Raw genomic sequence first — 21,251 nt, 5'->3', positions numbered from 1 at the left:
ACACACTTACATGTTTATAGTTAAATAGTAAGACCTGACTTACTGGTTTTTTAATCTCCCAAGAACAAAATAAAGGAAAATTAAAAAAAAAAATTGATTTGTTATAGGAAGTAGAAAAAAGGTATGACTTCTAGGAAGGAACACGTGAAGTTTACACTAATATAACAGTATGTGTGTTTGTGTACCAATATAAGGGAAGAGGAAAGAAGAAAGTAAGTGTATTATATGACAGTTTATTCTGTATTTTTAACTACAAGCATGTCTACCAAGGAACTATTTAAAAGCATTTATTTGAATTTTAGATGATGAGACTTGTTAAGAAAACAAAAAATTAAAATCTAAGTAATTAGGAGTTGCAGATACTACACAATGTGTAATACAGGAAAACCAGAGCAATTCTCTATTCTTCCATACAATTTCTAAGTAATCTTTCACTCAGAATTTGTAATATACTGCTCTTTTCCTCCCCTTCCACAACCTGCAATCATTAACATTTTCATTGCTGTCAGTATCAATCTTCACCTTAAAACATGGAATTACTGAAGGCAATTAAAATGAATTACATCAAGAACTTCTGTATATTTCCCTGGCAACACCACATTTGCTTGCATCTGATTTCCTTTTTGGGGAGGAAGGATCATGTAGTTTTTCCATGCTTCACCACATGGGTGATTTTTTTAAGTTTCCTCAGTTGCTTAAGAATGTAAGAACAGCTACACCAGATTGGCACAGGGCTTCATCCAGCCTCATGCCCTGCCTTTGGCAGCCCCTGAAGCAGATGCTCAGTTAGAGTCAAGGATCAGGACCCTGATGATCCTGACCCTGAGTGTTCTCTGTGCCTCTGAGGTTCTGTAGTTCATACAAAATATTTCCTGCACTGGATGTCATTTCAATATAATTCTCAATGGATTATCTCCCAATAACCTCTTATTCTCTACTTCAGCTTTTATAAGCTTTTAAGCTTCCACAAAGTGCTGTGGCCAGTGTTCTACAGCCCAGCTACAGGTAGCACATGTTGTTTATTTTGAAATGGACTCCTGACATCATTCTCTATTTCTTTTGTCAGAGAAAAGCACATCTGCAGTGACCACTGAAATACAGTGGCCACTGGCATTGGCTTTTTCATTAGGATACTTTTGAAATTAATTTCCTCACTGTTCCCATTGACTGAGCATTGCTTTGATTTGCAGGTATGATTTGGTGCTTGCAAACCAATTTCCATCAGGAGAAAACTGAACAGGAAGATCCACAGCAAATGCATTCCTTCAATACTTAATTGGGACCAAAGGACCAAACTAATGTTTGAGACTTCCCATAGTTTTGAAAAACATAAGGTGGAAATGTTCACCTCAGATTACATCTAACTCAAAGCCTTAACCTCTACTGTAAACACAGTGGCCTCTGCCTCTGCTGCTTCAATCTTCTGATCCAATCCTACTGCACCAAACCACTCTATAATGTAGCCATGGATGTTCTACATTACATGTATACATATCACACAGAAGTCCTTCAAAATTACTTCCCATAAGATGCATTTGATGTGGAGACAACCTTCTGACTGGCCTTGGAGTCATAAGACTTGACCAGCTATGAAAATGACAGGGAACTGTCAAATGTAAACTTTTCTGTCTGGTCTCACATCTAACTGCAAGTTCTTAATATGCCATACTGTTTGGATTTGGTTAAATCCATATCCTTGATAAAGTATTAGATCCTGTCTTATGACAAGCTGATAATCTTAGTGTATCATCTTTGAATAGAGATAGGAATGCCAGGATCAAGTAAGAATTTCTGTCTTTCTACAAACAAGAACTTTCAAAGGAAAGCAGGTATTTAAAAAAACATGCAGTTCTAATTTGCTCTAAGAATAGTCTTTTGTAATACAGGCAGCCATAGACCCTGAAGACCAGCCACGACTCTTATTCATCCTGCTACCTGTACCTAGCTCAAAGGATAAGAGAATAAATGGACTATGATCTTATGAATTTGCCTGCTGAACCCAATATATTTATGGTGACTTCATTTTACTGCAATGCATATGGAGACTCATGATCCTGTAACAGTTCTAAGAGGGAAACTGTTCTAGAGTGAAATGCTAAAAAAACCTCCCAATTCATTTCTTCAACATATTCTACTTGCTTAGATGGAACAGCATGACAAATGCTATTTAAGAATGAGAAATCACCAGAAAATATCTATTTTAATGGGTTTAATATATGCATAACATCTTCCAGTTACAACAGGACCAGTTACATCTCTTCATGCATCCAGGCTATTATGAAAGAGTCTCCCAAAGAACAAAGGAAAGCATTGGATACTGGCACAAACTGGAAGTAACTAACAGAGGCAGGCAAAGAATTTTGAAACTACTTGATCTAAGATAGGAGAAAAAAAACATAAAAATGGAGACACAACAGCACAAAAATCTCACAACTACTTCTGCCCCACTATTTGAAATTTTTAACACTTAATGAGTCTGACTGGGTAAACTTTCTAGTATTTCTCTCAAATGAATTCATGTAAGAGGGATAATTCACACATGTGTACAGATCTAGTTGTACCCATTACGGATTTTTTTATTTTTTAGTATTTTACTATTTTCAGAATTGAAAAAAAGTGATGCACAATTCTTCTAAGCATTCTGGAGTAACGACAAACTTCAAAATTATGAGAACACTCAGAGAACACATGAGAACACCAGAGAGGACAACCAAAAGCAAGATAAATGTTCTCTGTTTTGGTAAAAAATTCTGGACATGCTCCAGAAAAACTCCTAGATGCTACCATAATACAAAGGAGAGCAGGATCAGTAGCAGGAGGAATTGAGCCTCTTCTGGTTTTGGTTTCACTGTTACCACTGAAATTTTCCAGACAGATTAATTTTTTAAGAAATCCCTTCCTCAAGACTTACTGGACTACAAGGAAAAATATGAAGGAAAAAAAAATGTCACTTGCTAGCACATTGCAGTTCCTTGAGCTACAAAGAACTGTCATGACTAATCTAATGCACGTGTGCTTTCCCATAGACTGTTTGAGTGGGCTAACCCAGCCAGTAGCTGCACACCACACAGCCACTTGCACACTTGTCCCTCCACCCTGCAGTGGGATGGAGGATGACAATAGGAAGAGCAAAAGTGAGAAAAACTTAAGGGTCAAGATAAAGACAGTTCAGTAAGTGAAGAGGAAGAAACACCAAGCGATGCAAGGGCTATCACTCCCCACCTCCCACAAGCAGACTGATGCCCAGCCATTTCTGGAGGAATGACCACCCCTCCTGAAAATCCTTTCCTCTCCTTTTTTATTGCTGAGTGTGACATTACATTCATGGATTTTCCTTTGGTCAGTTTGAGTCAGTTGTCCACCCTGTGTCCCCTTCCAGCTCTCGCACACCCCTGGGCCTACTTGGGGGACAGAGTGAGAAAAAAGAGAATAAGCCTTGCAAACAGGCAAGTGCTGCTCAGCAACAGCCAAAACACTCTGGTGTCATTAACACTGTTTTAGCCACCAGTCCTAAACACAGCCATATATTGGCTGCTAAGAAGAAATTAACTGCATCCTAGCCAGACCCAGTACAACATGTAGCCATATAAAAAACTCTCTGTAGATGAATCCTAAGACTTTGATAAACTGGATCATTTCGGCAGTTTTTATGCATACAAATCAAGTTATAGTTATTTTTTTACTAGAGTCAAGGTGTTTGGCCACTTGATTCATAACGTTAAACAATCTGTAATTTTCAATGCACTATGAGAGTTTATTCCTCAGCTGATGATGCCAAAGCCAACTGCATGTGGCTAAAATTCATACAAAATGTTCAGCAGTATCAACACCCATTTAATCTTTTTATTATGAGTGTTATCTTACTGTCTGGAAAAAGATGGCCCTGCACAAAAAGGCCATGAACAGAACAGACTGAAAAATGTTATCAATGAACAATTTGGATACTAAACACATGAAAATATATCTCACTACCTGACAATGGCAGAATCTGAAATCTGAATCTTGATATGTGAATTTAAAGTGAATGGAAATCATTTTTTAAATGGATTAAAAATGTGGAGTGCAAATAAGGAAGGATTCATATAAATACACAAAGGAATGCCACAGAATGTAAAAACAAAAAATGGATCATCTCTGTTTTGTTTTGGGGTTGGTTTTTGTTTGGTTTTTTTCATTACCAAACTGGCATATACGTTGTACTGAAAACATGGATTTACAAGAGCAAGAATGAAACTGAGGATGGAAATTGGGGGTTTGGAATTGTTAAAGAGATGGAAATTCAATTTCTAAGTCAGAATCATATGCTGCTGGGATGACGTTTAATATTTCACACAGGCTGTATACAATTTTAGAACTGTTTTACTTTTTGAAAACACAAAACCAAATTATCCATCAAGTAATCTTGCTCCTATGGTATCACTTAAGCAAGAAGGTCTGGGAGTAAAGGAATCAATGAGACTTGGTCTGATGCAGATCTGTCTCCTGAACTTAGCTCCCAGATGGATTCATTAATGTTTAATTAAGGGCTGAGTTCATGATACAACCTTTCTTTCCCTGGAAGGCTAATAGGGTCACTTCTGTCTATTTAGCCACATATTTTTATTGAGATTTTAGGAGCTTAATATCTTAAGATCACAAACTTTTTCACATTTGGTCAAAATTGGCCAACGCATTAAAAATTATTGGCTGGGGAGCAATCAGTGGGCAGTGTGACCACATAAGCCTTGTTTCCTTTACCTCTTCTCTAAATTAGAAAATGTCACATTTTTAACATGGGATTTGGCTATGCAATTTTTTCTAAATGGCTTAAATACTGGAATGGACATCTTAAATCCTTTCAAAACAATCTTCAGAACACTTGCTGCCATGAGGTCTTAATCATGCTCCCCTGAACCAGTCCTTAACAATTTTATTTTCTTTTGCAATGGTACCAAAGTTGTTTTTCACTCAGAAACTCACATCTAATGGTGAAAATGTACAAATGTTTCTATTGTACAAAGAGTCTCTGTGCAGCCTTGAAAAGCTGCTTAATAAGTTTCTCTACAAGTAAGCAGGAATATCAGCTACCAACCTGTATTTTAGGTATTAGGCAAGGACTAATTAACATTTACCATAAAGAAACAGTTAAGCATTATAAAAGATTTTTGATGTTACCACATCAGAACAAATTGTAGACACTTGCACCCACACAGAGGCACACAACACCAGCAGAACATACTCAAGTAACACATTCGAGGAAGTGTTTATTATCATAGGCAATAAAAAACTGAGGAAATCATGTTTCCTTTTAAAAGTGATAATGCTGTCTATAAACTTGCCAGAAAAAAGTGTTGAAGGTCATTTTACCAGAATAACTATAAAGAAAAGAAAACATTTATTTTCATAAAGTCCTAAAATTCTTAAAATGGGTGTTTCTTAGTATGAGGCTTCTATTGTATTCAATGAGAGCAGATTTTTATATTAAAGCTATTATTTCCATTAGCTTCTACACAAAAAGGTAATTGTTTCATTAAAATTAGGATTAATATTAGTCTTACCTTTCTAGGTTCTGAAATTTTTTATTTCAAAGCATGATGTTGCATCATACTTCAGTTTATTGCAATTAAATGACTTGAAACTGCATTCTGTTAAATGCAATCAAGCCATTAATCTAGCATTCTGCCACACTTATGGTTCCAGAGAATAAGTATTTTTTAAAGCCTATGAGTACTTCGAAGCTATAAAAGCTGTATTCTTATTCTAATTTCGTTATAATCAACTCAGTAGAATGTTGATCTAATTCCAAGATTAATCTTCGTGATGACTAAATGTATACAACAGTTTATGGACCTGAAAAATTAGTTTTAATGATTTTAAATAGAAAAAGGTTAAATCCAATCTGTTTTGTTTGGCAAAACTAAATATTCAGACTATTTGTAACTACAACCTCCTGTTGTAAGCAAAAGTAAAAACTTCTAAGGATCAGCACGTTTTTACACCAAGGACAAGACTTTTAAATAGCTGAATGATTATTAGATCAATAAGAAGCTGGAGGTCTTTTTAAAAACATAAGAAGGGTAAGTAAAGCAAAAAGAAGTTAAATTGATGGTGAACCAAGGGCTACTCTGGGGGGTAAATAATGAATAATTACACAAATAGAATTAAATCAATTTCAGAAAACCTGTTGAAATTTGTGGCCCAGAAACTTTTAGGAGAGCAAAGCCATAGCCTTGCCTCCTCCTGGGGAATGGTAACAATGATTTATGAAGCAGAAGTAATTTCTGCTGATTGAGCTCAGTCAAGATTGGTTTCACATGATCAGCTCAGGTACAGCACTGGGTGATGTGTAGTGGCCCCACATGTTTGAACACACTAGGACAGACTCTTCTAGGTGATCCAAAGGATGGGGGGTGGGGGGTTTAAAGCTGCTGCTTTCTTTTCAGTACATTTTCCCCTCATTAGGATACACACCTCCTGCAAAGCCAGCCACTTCTGGTGGTCAGGAGCAAAATCTCATTGTAAATGCACAGCAGGATAGTGGCAAAGCTGAGATTAATTCTCCATAGATTTATATGGACCTTTCTCACTGTTGATTGCTTGTACTGTTTCAAAGGTGCCTATGTTGCTTTTTTTTATTGCTGGTTACTGACTTTATTCCAGCATATGGTAGTTGGCGCCATGACACAAAGTTAACATTTTATACTAGAACTAAAGTGGATATTTGACAGTTTCTGTCAGAAAGTTCAGAGCAAAGAATTTGTGAGACAAGATTTATTGCATATTTTATATGGGACACATCTGTTTCTTTGCTACGTTTTTCTTTAAATAAAAAAAGCAACGAAGGTCCTTTAAGAAACAAAGACTGTCAATAAAAAGCATGAACAGAAAAACTACATTATTGAGAATGAATTTAATCATTCTGACCTAATGTGCTGCTTGGAAGTATGACAGTCACCTCCTCCTTTTTGTTTAGCCATATATATAGGATGGGGGAGGAGAATTTCATGCCCAAACTGATTCTCAAACACACAGATACCCATATTAAAACATAAATCAAATAAAAATAAATATCAAGTTAAATCTGGCTAGTGATATCAGATATTCACATTTAAAAGCAAGATGAAATATTAAGGTCTATTTTGCCTAAATTGTCTTTTTTAGCAGTAATAACTGCATTTTACAGATGTGAAATGTGCCAAATGAATGCTTCTTGTTTCGAAAGTTTCCTATAAAACCACAGATCAGGTATTCAAGGTCTACAGTACACTTCTCCACATTTATCTGTTAAAATCACTGAACCTGATATGTTTTCACCTCTTAAGTTTAGCATTATATTCTCCATCATAGCTGAATCAAAACAACTTGGAGAACACCTAGCAGAATCCTGTTTAAGAAAAAATGAAAAGCATACTGTATATACAAGAGAAAAATTATTTCAACAGAACTCCAAATATTTAACTATCAACCTTCCTGCTTATAAAGATTCATATTTAGTATGAAATCCTAAGATCCAGCTTGAGAAATGTGAATTTTTAAAAAGTAGAAGTAAATGAAAAAGTACAAATATAAAATAAAGAAGTTACATTGCTTAAGAACCATGTATGTATTTATGAAAAAGCACGTGTCTTATTTGACTGCTACAAGAATGCATCAAGAGAATAACCATCTTTGTATAAGCACATACATTCTACACAAATAGGTATGATAGACCATTAAAAATACTGCAATCATAATGAAGGCACAATTATTTTCCCCTCAAAGATATAATTTTGTCTACAAAACCACAAATATTTGTCAAATGATTTCATACTATCAATATATTTAATGTAATCTCATTTTTAACTAAAAACATTCTACAACTTAGATTTTTGCAAGAAAATTTACCTAGCTGCTAGTTTAAAAGGTCTGTAGTTTGAAACAAATGTAAAAAAGAACCAAACTTGGACCTGCAATATTTCTCCTTCCTGTGACAAATAAAAGATACTAATTTTAAAAAGTTGTTAATTAGAATTGTTTTAATTAATGCTTTTACAGGAAACACCAAACTGTATTCACGTACTAGGCATACATTTTTTTCTAAATTTGCCTTCTTTGAGATGAAGTCATAGAAGAATGTATTTGAAAAAAGGATCTCCACATTTCTAAATAAAAAAATGTCCTATTCACCTTATGGTGATGGGAAAAGTGAAGCATGTGTGACACATTCCTAAAAACCATTCAGATACTACCATGTTAGCTTAATTTAAGACTGGGAAATTAACAGGAATCATTAGGGCATTTACCTGATCTATTTTGTTGGTTTTTTTCACAGCTTGCTTATTTTCTGTTGAACTCTGTGCTGTAAGATTATTTTTCCCCCACAGTAGGTGTTAAAACATTTTTACACTGTTCATGTTTACACCCATGTGAAAGGGAAGACCAGAATATGAGTACTGTGGCCAAGTGGCCATGCCCGTGATTGCAGACTTGCTGCTCCCTATACCTCTGGGCCTTTATTAATCCCCTATTGTTTATGTGATAACTCTTATCTCTTGGAAATTGCTGCTACTCAGTAGTAATAGCAGGTCTGTGCAAAAGGCTGGCAAAACAACAGAAATTTATCGTAGTAAACATTTAACTGAAATCCTAAAAAAAAAAAACCTGAGGCAATTCCAACTAAGTAGTCAAAGGCTTAAATACAACTGTAGTTACAATATACAATTAAATAAATTTAAATGCAAAATTAGATCAATTTATTTAATTAATTTAAATTGTAAAAATACAATTAAATGTAAATGTAAAAATACAATTAAAGTTTTATTTGACTACCATTTTCTTTGAGATTACGTATTAAAACCACTATTTCTGAGAATGATAACACAAAACAGTTTCATCGAAATTATTTCTGCTGTAATAACCCAGTTACAATGAGTTTAATTCCTCTTTTGTTTGTTTCTCCATTAAAATAAGAAAGTCTTGAATGGATTACTCTTGAATGGAGAGTGAAAGTAATAATACACTTGGGAATTTGGTGCATCTGAATCTATAATGGCACAATATTCTTTACAGCAAACATTTAATAGAACAACTTATTGTACAATATGCTTGGAAATATTGTTTTAAATTTGAAAATAAGTTTTAAATCTTGAGACAATTTATTTCATCATAAAAACTAAACAGACATCAAATTACATTACAAGTTCCCCTACCATAGGCTTGACATTATGAAGAAATTCTTCCCTGTGAGGGTGGTGAGACACTGGCACAGGTTGCCCAGGGAAGTTGTGGCTGCCCCATCCCTGGCAGTGTTCAGGGCCAGGCTGGATGGGGCTGTGAGCAACCTGGTCTGGTGTGAGGTGTCCCTGCCCATGCAGGGGGCTTGGAAAGAGATGATCTTAAAGGTCCCTTCCACCCCAAACCACTCTGTTTCCATGATTATGTCAAACAAATGTAGAGTCAGCTCTCACAATTAAGCTGGCCCAGGAACTGTCCAGCTACATGTATGCATTTCCTGATGTGGAAAACTCAAATAATCTTAAACACAAACCTGCCTCGTGCAACTCCCAGTCAACTATAAGTCAATGGGGGGTTAGCCCCTTGTGTGGAACGTATTATAAATATTCACTAATTATCTGTACTGGTAACTATAGGAAATCAAACTAAATACATTTTATAAATCAGTTTTTCCTTTCAGCATTAGAGACTTGAAAGTTTTCTGCTAGGGCATGGAAGCTACACTGTCATGATTAGTCAGGTATTCCTGACTGTCCTAGGGCACCAAGACCCTCTCTGATACCACGTTCCACTCCAGAGATCCCTTTCCTCCACTTTGTACAGGGATTTTTCAGATTGTAAGGCATTCTCAAGATGAAAGACTTCATACACATGCTTTGTACAAATAGTTATATGCTAAATATGCTATACAGTAGTTGAAAAGACATCCTTATAGAAATATTTTCTGACATTTTCAAAACAGCTTACTTAGGACAAAGTTTAGATAGCTGAAAAATCTTAATGCCACAAAGTTTGGAGTGATTTATATGTCCTAAGAAAAGAACTATTCTAATCAATTCCGTACATATATCTCTTAAAAGAAATAAAACTACTGATTACTTGACCTCTCTCAAAATATTCACAAAGCAGCTCTATAAGGGCTCTTTGTAGGATAAAGGTGCATTTTTAATAACTTGTTCTGGCACCTGAAGTATTTAGGCAGAAATAGATAACAAAATACGTTGCTAGAGAGGTTGAATGATTGCCTGAAATCAGACTTTTCTTACATTTGGGGGAGATTTGTCTTTTGTTACTTGTAATGATACAACACTGTATCATCTGTATGTTTTTACTCTGCCCTTCTCCAATTTTGAGATTTTAGGAGCAACCTGGTGCTTTGTCTTTTAGCAAACTTTAACTTTCTAAGAATTGCCCTACAAACACTGTGATTGTTAATTTTGTTCTCAAAACAAATGGTTCTGTTGCATCCTGCTCAACAAGTTTGGGTGTCAAATTTATTTACCTTTCCCAAAGAACGAAGTCTCCTTCTGATTGCTATTTCCCATCTGGCCTACGGAGTTGACCTATTATCCTTGCTTGAAAGAGGATGACATGGTTTACACCGTAACAGAACTTCATTCAGAGAGCTTCAGTTTCCTGACGAAATTTTTAGTATCTAGTATTTTTATCAATCATGCTCAAAAGCATTAAAACAGGTATTCATGTGTTTGCATAGGTGAGAAAAATGATCAACACAGCAAAATAATGAAAGCCTACCAAGTAATTGTGCATAAATGCATACCAGATTAAGCATGTTATTGCCATAATCTGTTTGTATTACTGTAGCAGTGAAAGGCATTTCCAAGTTTAGTCCAAAGACTATGATGTGAAATTAAAGAATGCATGGGAGAAATTTAAACTGTTAGTGACCATAGTGATGGTCAGTATTAAGATCTTCTGAAAGCAAGTTTGTTTGGGCCTTTTAACTATCTATTATATGTATTAATCTCACCTATCCAATCCTTTCGAATTCTTGATTCTGCTCTTTCCTTGCAGTAATATCTTCCATATAAGTAAGCACTTCTTTATAGGCTACATAATATAAATTAATCAGTGTGAATCCTGATTTCCTGCCAAGGAAAGCTTTGATAGGGATTTAAATTCTATTAGTTCTCTGACACTAAGGTTCAGCACACACAGGGTAAGATGAGGATGTAATAAGCAGAGCTGATCAAGATAAACTGTATGCTAGTGGCTTTGACAGAAGTGCAGAGAATAGTAACATGAAAAGATAAGTAGATAAATAGAAAATAATACAGGAAATTCATAAGAATACAGTAAAGAATAAGGAAGCAGCTGAAAGAATAACCTAATACTATCCCTGAAAAACCAACGTACATAGCCTACGGATGTTTTTAACTATAAGACTGCAAAGGATAAGGCTGATACAGGCACTGGAAAAAAAATACAGTGAAACTGAATAAGGGTTTCAATGAGAATATAGATTGTTAGACCCCAAACAGCTGATAGAAGTTATACTAAAGGTATCAGTAATTCTAGATATTGATTTTATAACAATCATATACATAATATTTTTTTAAATTAAATCAAAGTTAGCAACACTAACATTCAGTATGTCACTCAGTTCCTATTGATAGGAAATCCTTCTCTATTATGAGTAGTTCTGTGACTTTGCAGCAGCCATGGTAATACAGTGTAACAATCAAATTGAAAATGAGCTAGAAGGAACTGTTGTACTGAAGAGAGGTTTGGGGTTTTTTTTTGTCTTCTAAGAGAGAATGACATTGATTTTTTTTAATTACCAATCCTTCTAAATTACATTCATACTACACCTTCTGAGGAAGTGCAGCCCTCCAATTTTAGAGCTAAGTCATTATTTAGTGGAACTGATTAAAGTCATTTTATACATAGTTGTCTCAAATATAATCAATTGAAAGTTTCCCCAAAAGTCATAATTTTAATTAAGACCAATTTTCAGGACTTTGATGCTGGCAATTCTTCTGGTTTTGTAGAAGGCAACATTGATTTCAGAGTAAATTCTTGTTCTTTGAATCAGCTCAGTGTCAATATTGCATTAGTTAGAGGCATATGGATGCAATCACATTCCAGGACACCTTATTTGGTGTCTTAGGGACTGAGGCTATTGTCTGACTACACAATCTCAGAGTACCACAGCAAGAAGGTTGTGTGCTCTGCAGACTCATGCCAATTTATGTAAATCACTCTTTCATCTGTTTAAATACAACGATCTTTGAGTCATGCAAACAGTTATGACTGTCACAAACAGTTTGAAAGATTAAAGTAATTCTGCTGCTGGCATATAAAACAGTGTTCCACATCTAAACACAAGCTTTGCCTGGGCTCTAATGTCATTGCTGGGAAGGATGAAAAGTTTTAAGCAAACATTATCAGTGCAAGGAAGTATGACATATTTTTCATGTTTGACACTGGACATAAATATCCTCCCACACTGTTTAATGCGAGAACTGCATATGTGTGGCAGAGATAATAAAACATAATGGTGAAAACAAATGAAGGGAAAAAAGAGTTAGGATAAATAGAGCAGAAAATAAAGCTTTGAAGTTAAATGACTTCATGTTTGTACAGTTTATTCACAGAAGAATCAGTATTTGATATGCAGACTAATCACAAATCTGCAAGACAGTCTGATATCCTGTAAAACTTATCTTTACAAAAGCATGATTTTGTTAGCAGCTTCATAATTGAAGGCAGCAGAAAATCAGGATAACTATAAGATCCTGGTAAGTGCTACTAATTTGCTGTTGTTTACACACCATATTTTAAAAGGTAGATGTTACTGAATTTCAGTGTTTTTAAAATTTATTCTTAATTTTTGCATCACTTATTCAGCATTAAAGCCTTCAAGAGTTTGACAAATAAAACAAAACAAAACACAAGTACCCTAATCGGATATATCGATTAAGGTAGAGGAATACAACACTACTGGGAAGACAAGTAATTTTAAAGGTTTTCTTTCTTTCTGTTAAGATACTTCTTGGTGTGAAAAGCTGTATTTTTGTTGCAGAGAAGCAGGAAATTTAGATATTTTTCAGGGATTTCTGATGTTGTGGAAAGTCAGAGCAGACAAGATCCACCAAACCACTATGAGTAAGGTCTTTATACATAATCCCTGTATCTGTTTGAAAAACAATAATATAATGTTGACAGACTATTCCAGGAAGTACCTGTGAAAATTTCTTTTTAATCTTTGGCTGTATAAAGATTTATACGGATACGTCCTGTGGACAGTAAGAGAGAAGTAAAAAATACCTGAATGTATTGTGAAAATGGTACTGATCATATTGGGTTGAAGTATTCTTGACTTCTGATTCACTGCTACTAAATGACATTAGTAAGCATCCTGCTTCATATTTGTTAGGCTGCTTTGACTGAAAAGCACTACAGTTTTGAGTGAAAAGACATTTCTGATGTAATACAAGAAATTATACTATCATCCTCTTATCCTCAAAATACATACAGGGTTATAAAGTAAGAAAGGAAAGTTGCTTTCTCTGGGTTAATATAACAGATGCTGCTGGATAAAGAGAATAAATTACCATGTATGAACATCTATATCACAAAAATAGCATTTAAGATGGAATATTTATTTACACAGTAACAAGTAGGAAATAATGAGCAAGAAAGTGGAAGTTTACTAACTGAAATACACTACAGCAGATTTAAAGAAAAGATAGTGGTGGTGTAAATTTGTTATATGCAAGCTATTATGAAATGGTATTTTCTATACTGCTAAGTAGTAAATGGAAACAGCAAGGTTGGGTGAAAATAAATTCAAGCTGTAAACAAGTCACATTATAAGACTATTATTTGAGCAGGGATCTTAGGAATGTAAACCAACAATAATAAAAGTATCATCCTAAATGATAGCTTGAAATCAATATGTAAATGATTTATGGTTTCAATTACTTGGTTAAAAGAAGTCAAATATACTTTAACAAGGTTTCACATAGAACTCTGTGATCTAAAAAATCAGTGATTTCAAATAAAGAAACAGCATTTCATCTTCTTACTGCTTTAATGCTTTTGTAAGAAAATATAGAATCACAGTATCCAATGAAAATTTGCATTCAAACGGAAGAAATTATTTTTCTGGAAATAAAGCTATCATAGAATCATAGAATAGGCTGGGTTGGAAGGGACCTCAGAGATCATCGAGTCCAACCCTTAAGGTTGGACCTTAAGGTTGGTCCAACCCTTCCACCTATGAAGGTGGAATTGATGGAAAGGCATGAAACCATGGAGACATGCATCAGAAAGGAAGCAACAAGTCTTCATGTAACCTAGATCAAACAAATAATGTGAAATTACTTCACACTTTTGAATATGTCTTTTTAGGCAGCCAGGAATCGTACAAGTCCCCTCTGTATCCTCCCTATCCTCATGTCAGAATGTGTGGTAGTTTCCATCAGAGTTTCTGATCAGTACATTTGGATATTGTTTGTTCATAACATTTCTTAGTATCTTGGTATACTCCCCCCAAGAATAATTAATAACAGAAAGTAGTTAACATACAGGTGAAAGGGGCCAGTCTTGCTAGGATTTATTTCTTATATTCTTTCCCACTGAATTAACTCAACAATCCTCTGTGGTGCATTCCAAATGAGGAAATGTGGATCAAAGCTCCAGTTCTGCATCAGATGTCTAATTTAAAAGCACAAGAGACTGGATGCATGCCCAGGTAGCCAATGCAGCCTTGCTAAAATTAAGAAAAAATTACTCAGCAGTAAAAATCAGATTTACTGACACTATCTATGTGGTTGCTAACCTTGTCTGAAAAATGCACTGCCTTCTGACACAATGCTGAAGGTTTGGTCTCTGGCTGTTTTTCTATTGCACAGTGTCACGACAGCACAGTGTACTGCGCTGGTAGCAAAGCCATGGATTTAACTTGTGTTTCCTAAGTCCTAGGCTAGAATTCTAAACACAGGACAATTTATTATGCTGTGGGATTAATCTTTCCACTAATAATGATTTTCAAAAACTGTTGTGTCTTGACATCAGACTACTTATTTCCCAGACACTGCTGTAAACCAAATTAATTCCTTTAACAGGAAAGTCTTCATCATCAAGATGCTTTATTCTTAGAGAAATGAAGAGAGTAAGCTATGCTCCTCTTATGCTAACTGCTACAAAGTCTGAAGAATTTTTTATTTACATATTCCAGTATATGAGAAAAGAAGCTGAGCCCAGAGTACAGTCTTTACATACTTTCTGACCTGGAACTGACGAAGGGGAATTTGGGACCAGATTTTGCAAGATCCTGCATGAATCTGCTATGCGTCTCCACATTTATTAAAAAGGACAGACAAGATGCAATAGTTCAGTGGCAAAATAAGAAATAAGGCTACTTGCTTACTCTTGTATGTTAATTACTTTCTGGTTTTTATTATTATTGATAAAAATCCATAAGAGGAGTAAAATATGTAATGAAAACCTCACAGTAATGGCTACTGGCCAGCACCCCTTCTAGTGAGCTTCATAGCTGCAGTAAATAAACTTTTTCCTTTCTCCTTTTCAAAATAGAGTATTTTTCATATTCACCTAAGTATTCTGATTTTTTTGCATGAGATAGCTTTGTTTCAAAAGAATTTTCTTCTAAGCAATTATGAGAAAGAATTAAATAAATTAAGAATCATTCAAAACAGCCAATAATTTCATTATTTTAGACTTCTTTTAGTGTACCATGGTAATTTGAATGGAAAACATTATGAATAAATGTCAGAAAAAAACACATAGTATTTCCATGGGAAATAAAGTGTATATTTACATAGTTTTTAGGTGTCTGTATTATAGTAAAAACAATATAATCTGTTGCATATAATCAAATTCACTATAGATAATCTCAATTTTGAGAATAATCTAACCCTTTTTAAATACCAGAGGCATATCAGATGAAGTATTAGCACAGTTTACATGTCTCTCATGTCAATCAAAAATACCCAGTAAAATAGCCAGAATCATTATTTAACATTCTTTGTACAAGAAAAGTGAAGTGCTCTCTGAAAAAGCAATTAAACAACTGTTCTAGTGTTACATGTCAAGTAGCTAAAGTGGGTTTAGAACCTAAAGGTTCTGGCACCCAACCCCGTGCTGAAGCCACTAGGCTACATTACATTTATACAAACCAGCACTGACATCAGCAGAAGTACAGTTTATCCCCCCTAGCATTTTAAAATGTCAGTCTCCATAACATTCTCAGTGTTTTTTGTTACAGCACAGCAAGTATTAAGATTTAATTGGTATTAATTCCAATTAGGAAATGTAAACAATACAGTTTAAACAAATCAATATGTTTTTTTATTACATTATTTTCAACTTAGCACTGACTATAAATGATGGGAAATTGTGCGTGTGAGAAAAACCTGAGTATCTATGAGTTCCAGCCCTTCAAGCCAGAAGTTTCAGAAAAGCATTTGAGCTTTGGAGACTTGCTGTGAGCTGGCAGAAAGATAACAGACAATTTTTTCTTACACTTGCTTAAACCAGCCACAACTGTTTTTAAACAAACAAAAGCGAAAGCAGATGCTTAACTGATGCTTACTATTATCAGTGAAATCTTCATTTCAGAGAAGCAGCTGAGTTGCCAGACACTTATCTGAACCTCTGAGCTTAACATTTGTCCAGTGCCTATTCTAGTACCATAAACTGAGAGGGATTTCTCTGTTATTTTTACCTATCTTCAGTGTAAAATCTTATACAATTTCATGGCATTTTACCACAGAGTCAGAATGTTTCATGTTGGAAAGGTCCTTAAAGATACACAGATCCAGACTCCTGCCATGGACAGGGATACCTCTCCCTAGACCAGGATGCTCACAGCCCCATCCAGCCTGGCCTTGAACACTTCTAGGGAGGGGGCAGCCACAGCTTCCATGGGCAGCCTGTGCAGCTGTTTCTCACCAAATCTTTTTTTCTGTTACACTGATAAATATATCTCAATTTTCACACTGACAGGCATAAAGAGGGTAAATGTTTGCAGGAGTATGTTCTTCTATTTGATATTTTAATGCACAACTAAATTGTAATTTTCTCTAAAGTAGAACTAATCTTCCAGGACCAACTGGATATTTTTTATCATATTCCACTCATCAGAAACCTGGGAAGCTCAGCTTTACAGAAGAAACCTGGCCTACAGAAGAAACTGTCTTGCCTTTATTTTTTTTTTTTTGGGACTGTGGTATTATTCATTTGCTATTCCTTCTGCTGATTTTAGCTGGGATGGAGTTAGCTTCATAGCAGCTGGTATGGTGCTGTATATTGGATCTGTGACCAAACAAGTGTTGTTAACACACCCATGTTTTACCTGCTGCTGAACAGTGCTTGCACAGCATCAAGGCCTTCTCCATTTCTAACCATGGGAAGGAGGCTGGGGGTACCCAAGCTGTGAGGGGCCACAACTGGGACAGCTGAACTGACCAAAGGGATGTCCCATACTGTGTGACACTGCTCAGCAATAAACCTGGGGAATGACAGGAACGACAGGAAGCTGGGGAAAGTTCTGAGTTGGGGTGTTTCCTTCCCAAGCAGTGGTTTCACATGATGAAATCCTGCTTTCCCATAAAGCAGGCCTAGCTGATGGGAATGAACTCCTTATTTTGCCGTTTTTTTTTTTGGTGTGTGTGTGTGTAAGAATACAGACTGTTGACTGTACTGAAGATGTAAGAATACATTTCTGAGCTGATCTATCAGGGTAATTCCTCCAGTAGTACTATGAATCAGTTCATCTGTACAAGATACAATTGCTCTGTTATGCTGCAATGCTTTGGCAAGCAAAAGCAAGAAGCACTTCTGAGGATCTATTGCTTCTGTGCAAATATATGGTACTATCTCAATCTTGATGTTATTGCTAAACTGTGATTGAAAATTTTCAATTAAATAAGTTGGGAAGGCAATACAACTGCCTTGCAGAGACATGAAGACTTCCATTATAGCAATTTTTTTTTCCTTCACAAGTTCTGTGGCAAGTAATTTGTATTTTTAATATTGTGCAAATACCCTTGCAGCTAAAAGAAAAAAAATAATATAAATGTATCTTTTGAGCTCTGTGGCCTGGGAGAAAGGTGAAGAATATTAGTTTATTGATCACAATTTAACAGGGACTGCTGAATATAAAACACTACACTTATCAATGAATTTAGTAAGAAAGCCTCATGAAATAAAGTTATTAAAAAATATATTAGGACAATGGATTAGCTAAACCTGGATTAGTAAATGCAGATAGTTCACTTGACTTCTCAAAGAGTAAACTGTTAAACTGTTTAAAATTTCTTTATCACAGAATACTTAGGGTAATATTTTGGAGGAGGGGAATAATCTTTTCCCTTATCTAATTTGCACAGCTCCAGGGACCATGGTCCTGGCAGAAGCAGGTGTCTGGGAACACAGTCTGGGAAAGGAGAACTTGGGACTTTTCAAAATAAGCAACTGGCAATTCCATTGTCTTGAACTGCTGATCAAATTGCACCTTGGATCTCACCTCAAATTGGATCTCACCTCTCTTGTCCCCAGACTCTCTCCTCTGGGAAATCACTTGCTTATGCCTATTTCTCTCACACAAGGCAAAATTTTAAAATGTGAATTAGTCAGTTTGTAAGCCCACTCTACTGATAAAAGATGCGATCACTTCATCTATGAATGTGGACTTTCTCTAGAAAGGTATTTTTCATTAGAGCCTTGAAGCTTTAGATTCCTTCCAATAAATTTGATCTCTGGTGAATATCTTTTTCATTTTCTCTACAAATAATGATAAAGAACAAAGTGCAAAATAATTAATAGGAAATGGGTGAGATGAAGGGAACAATTATCTTTCACAAGGTCCATGAACTCAGCAACCATTATTCTTAATATATACTGGGTGCATTAGGAATATAATCCATAACAGATATTAGGAAATTCAGAGGAAATAAGATGTTTTATGCAGCTTATATTATATACAACTTAGTAATTGCAAATATTTTAATTTTTTTTCTAAATGTGTTTACCTTTCTGGAAGAATTCCTCTAATTTCTTCTTGAAGGGCTGGAGATGCTGTTCAGAAGACTCTCTGCAAACTAACTTCATCTGCTTTTCAGAGGCTACAAAAAGAAGTTGAGAGAGATTTGTGGCAGAATTCATATACCAGGAGTAGATGTCAGCACTGTAGAAATCTGCATCTAAATCACACACCTAGACTTAATTTAAAGGAAACAGAAATAAAGAAGCACTAATGAATCCAGCATTTCCATTAAAATAAAAATTACCACTACTTATCTAGTATACCAAATAGAAACCTCTGTATGTGTTAACAGTGGAATTTGTCTTCAGTAATGACTTTGTCCTAAACCTCCATCTGTGTGCTGAGACTTGACCCTAACACAGCCTGCCCAAATTCTAGACAGTAAAGCTCTTAATTCTGCCTCTATGCTAACTGAAGGCTGTCCCATATCTGGACTGATTTTAATCAATCAGTGCCAGGTATCCAATGCTCAACCACTTTTTTCTAACACAGATACAGGAATTCAGCTTTACTTGAGTATTTAAATTCCAAGCCAAGATATGAAATATTGTAAGTCTGCAAGAAAGTTAACTTACATCAAACCACTAAATGTTTATTATTTAATCTATGTGTTATTTTAAGAATTGATGCCATGCCAATTCCTAAAAAATTGAGGTTATTTGCCAATGAATATTAACTTTCCTAGCACTTCAAGTAAATTTTGTGTTTCACATTAAAGATGAAATGAGACTGTTGGAAATCAAAACACAGTTACCTTCCATTTAGCAATTAAATTCATCAGTAATTTTTTTTTTACACGAATCTTCCTTTCCAAGAGGCGAAATTTATATGGAAATTTATTTTGGAGTTGAACCCAAGAATTATAGTTTGGCTGCATGGAACATATCCACACCATACTGCTACCACCATTATATAATTCAACTGCAGGGAAAAACTAATAGAAAACTACGGAAACTGCAGCTGTGAATTTGTAGTTAAAATGTTAAGATAATGTAAGATTGTAGTGCAGTGAAAAAAGTCAGTAGAAGGTTGAAAACAGATGCATACATTTTATTGTACAACTATATAGTGTGCCTGTACAATTATTGACCACCAAGGCTTACTAAAACCCAGATTTTCAATTAATTGAGATCAGAAATTTGGACAGTTGTTACAGAAGAATGCTGAAAAGATGCCTGTTCCCACCTAACTATGTATTTTAATTTAGCATCCTTCCATAACTCATGTAGGCTGTATGGACAATGACATTCCTGGGGAGCCCCAGAGCTTATATAAAATGGCCTGGTCTACAGTCTAATTTTATCTTTTATCTCTAGTCTTGCAACCTGTAGTACAAGACAGACCTTTGGAACCATTCAGAGTAAATTAATGGTTATTTGTTTGCATACCAGATAGAAGGTAGAAGGGAGTGTTAATTTAAACTTATCAGACTGGGAAATAAAGTATGTATTAGCTGGTTGATTTTGTGTCTAATAAATTAAACTAAGCAAAAGAAATGCAAAAACAGGGAAGTTTACATAACTCTTAAAGATTACTTTCTTATATAAGTGCCTCTTACCATTAAAATTGTGAACCTTTCATGACTTACCATACATTGTATGAAATTTATGTATGCTTAGTATTTATGTTTGTAGACTTCAGGGACTTCTACAGCTAATTAAACAAACTGTAACACTTTGGAAGAAGAGGGACACATAAGAATTTTATAGAGGAAAAAAATATAGCAAAATAACTGAGACAGTATTGCTAAGTTCTGACTGACAGTTTGAACAAAGTAGCAGCTAGAGGTCAATGGTTTTTATTCACCCCTAAAAAATCTACATAAAATGATGTAAGACAATGTTTACAAATAATTTTAGACAAACACAAAATGACAGAAGTGTAAAAGTATTAGTACATGTGTTATGTTCAGGCACTTGGCACACAGTGCATGCGATTATTACAATCATACAAGGCTGCAATGATTGAAAGTAAATAAATATTTTATAACAATCTTATATAGAAAAGTCTGTATAAATCTATGCAGAACTAGATTTTTATGAATATGTATTAGAATGGGCTGGTAGCTACAGGATACCTAAACATACTCTAGAAAGTTGTTTTCCAGAACACACGGTGTTAACGCATTGTCTAGAGTATTGAAAGCTTCATAGATGCCTCCAACAAACTTTAATAACACATGATTTAGAAAGGTTCCTCAGGTATGTCCCATGTAAATATTTAAATGACCAGCACTAGGATC

At 35.0% G+C, this 21,251-nt stretch overlaps 1 protein-coding gene across 1 annotated transcript in view; it reads right to left on the bottom strand.

The window, feature by feature from the left end:
• Nucleotides 1–21,251, bottom strand: part of FMN1 (formin 1) — a 135,842-nt gene that overhangs the window by 15,671 nt on the left and 98,920 nt on the right. Inside the window, exon 13 of the mRNA XM_030452021.1 lies at nucleotides 18,996–19,088. Within this exon, the coding sequence (XP_030307881.1) occupies nucleotides 18,996–19,088 (93 nt within the window). The remainder of the gene's footprint in view (nucleotides 1–18,995; nucleotides 19,089–21,251) is intronic.

Source organism: Calypte anna, chromosome 5A, assembly GCF_003957555.1.
Source record: "Calypte anna isolate BGI_N300 chromosome 5A, bCalAnn1_v1.p, whole genome shotgun sequence".
NCBI classification, from domain to species: domain Eukaryota; kingdom Metazoa; phylum Chordata; class Aves; order Apodiformes; family Trochilidae; genus Calypte; species Calypte anna.
Note: the sequence above shows the minus strand (reverse complement) of the source record. Positions and strands in the feature narration are given on the sequence as shown.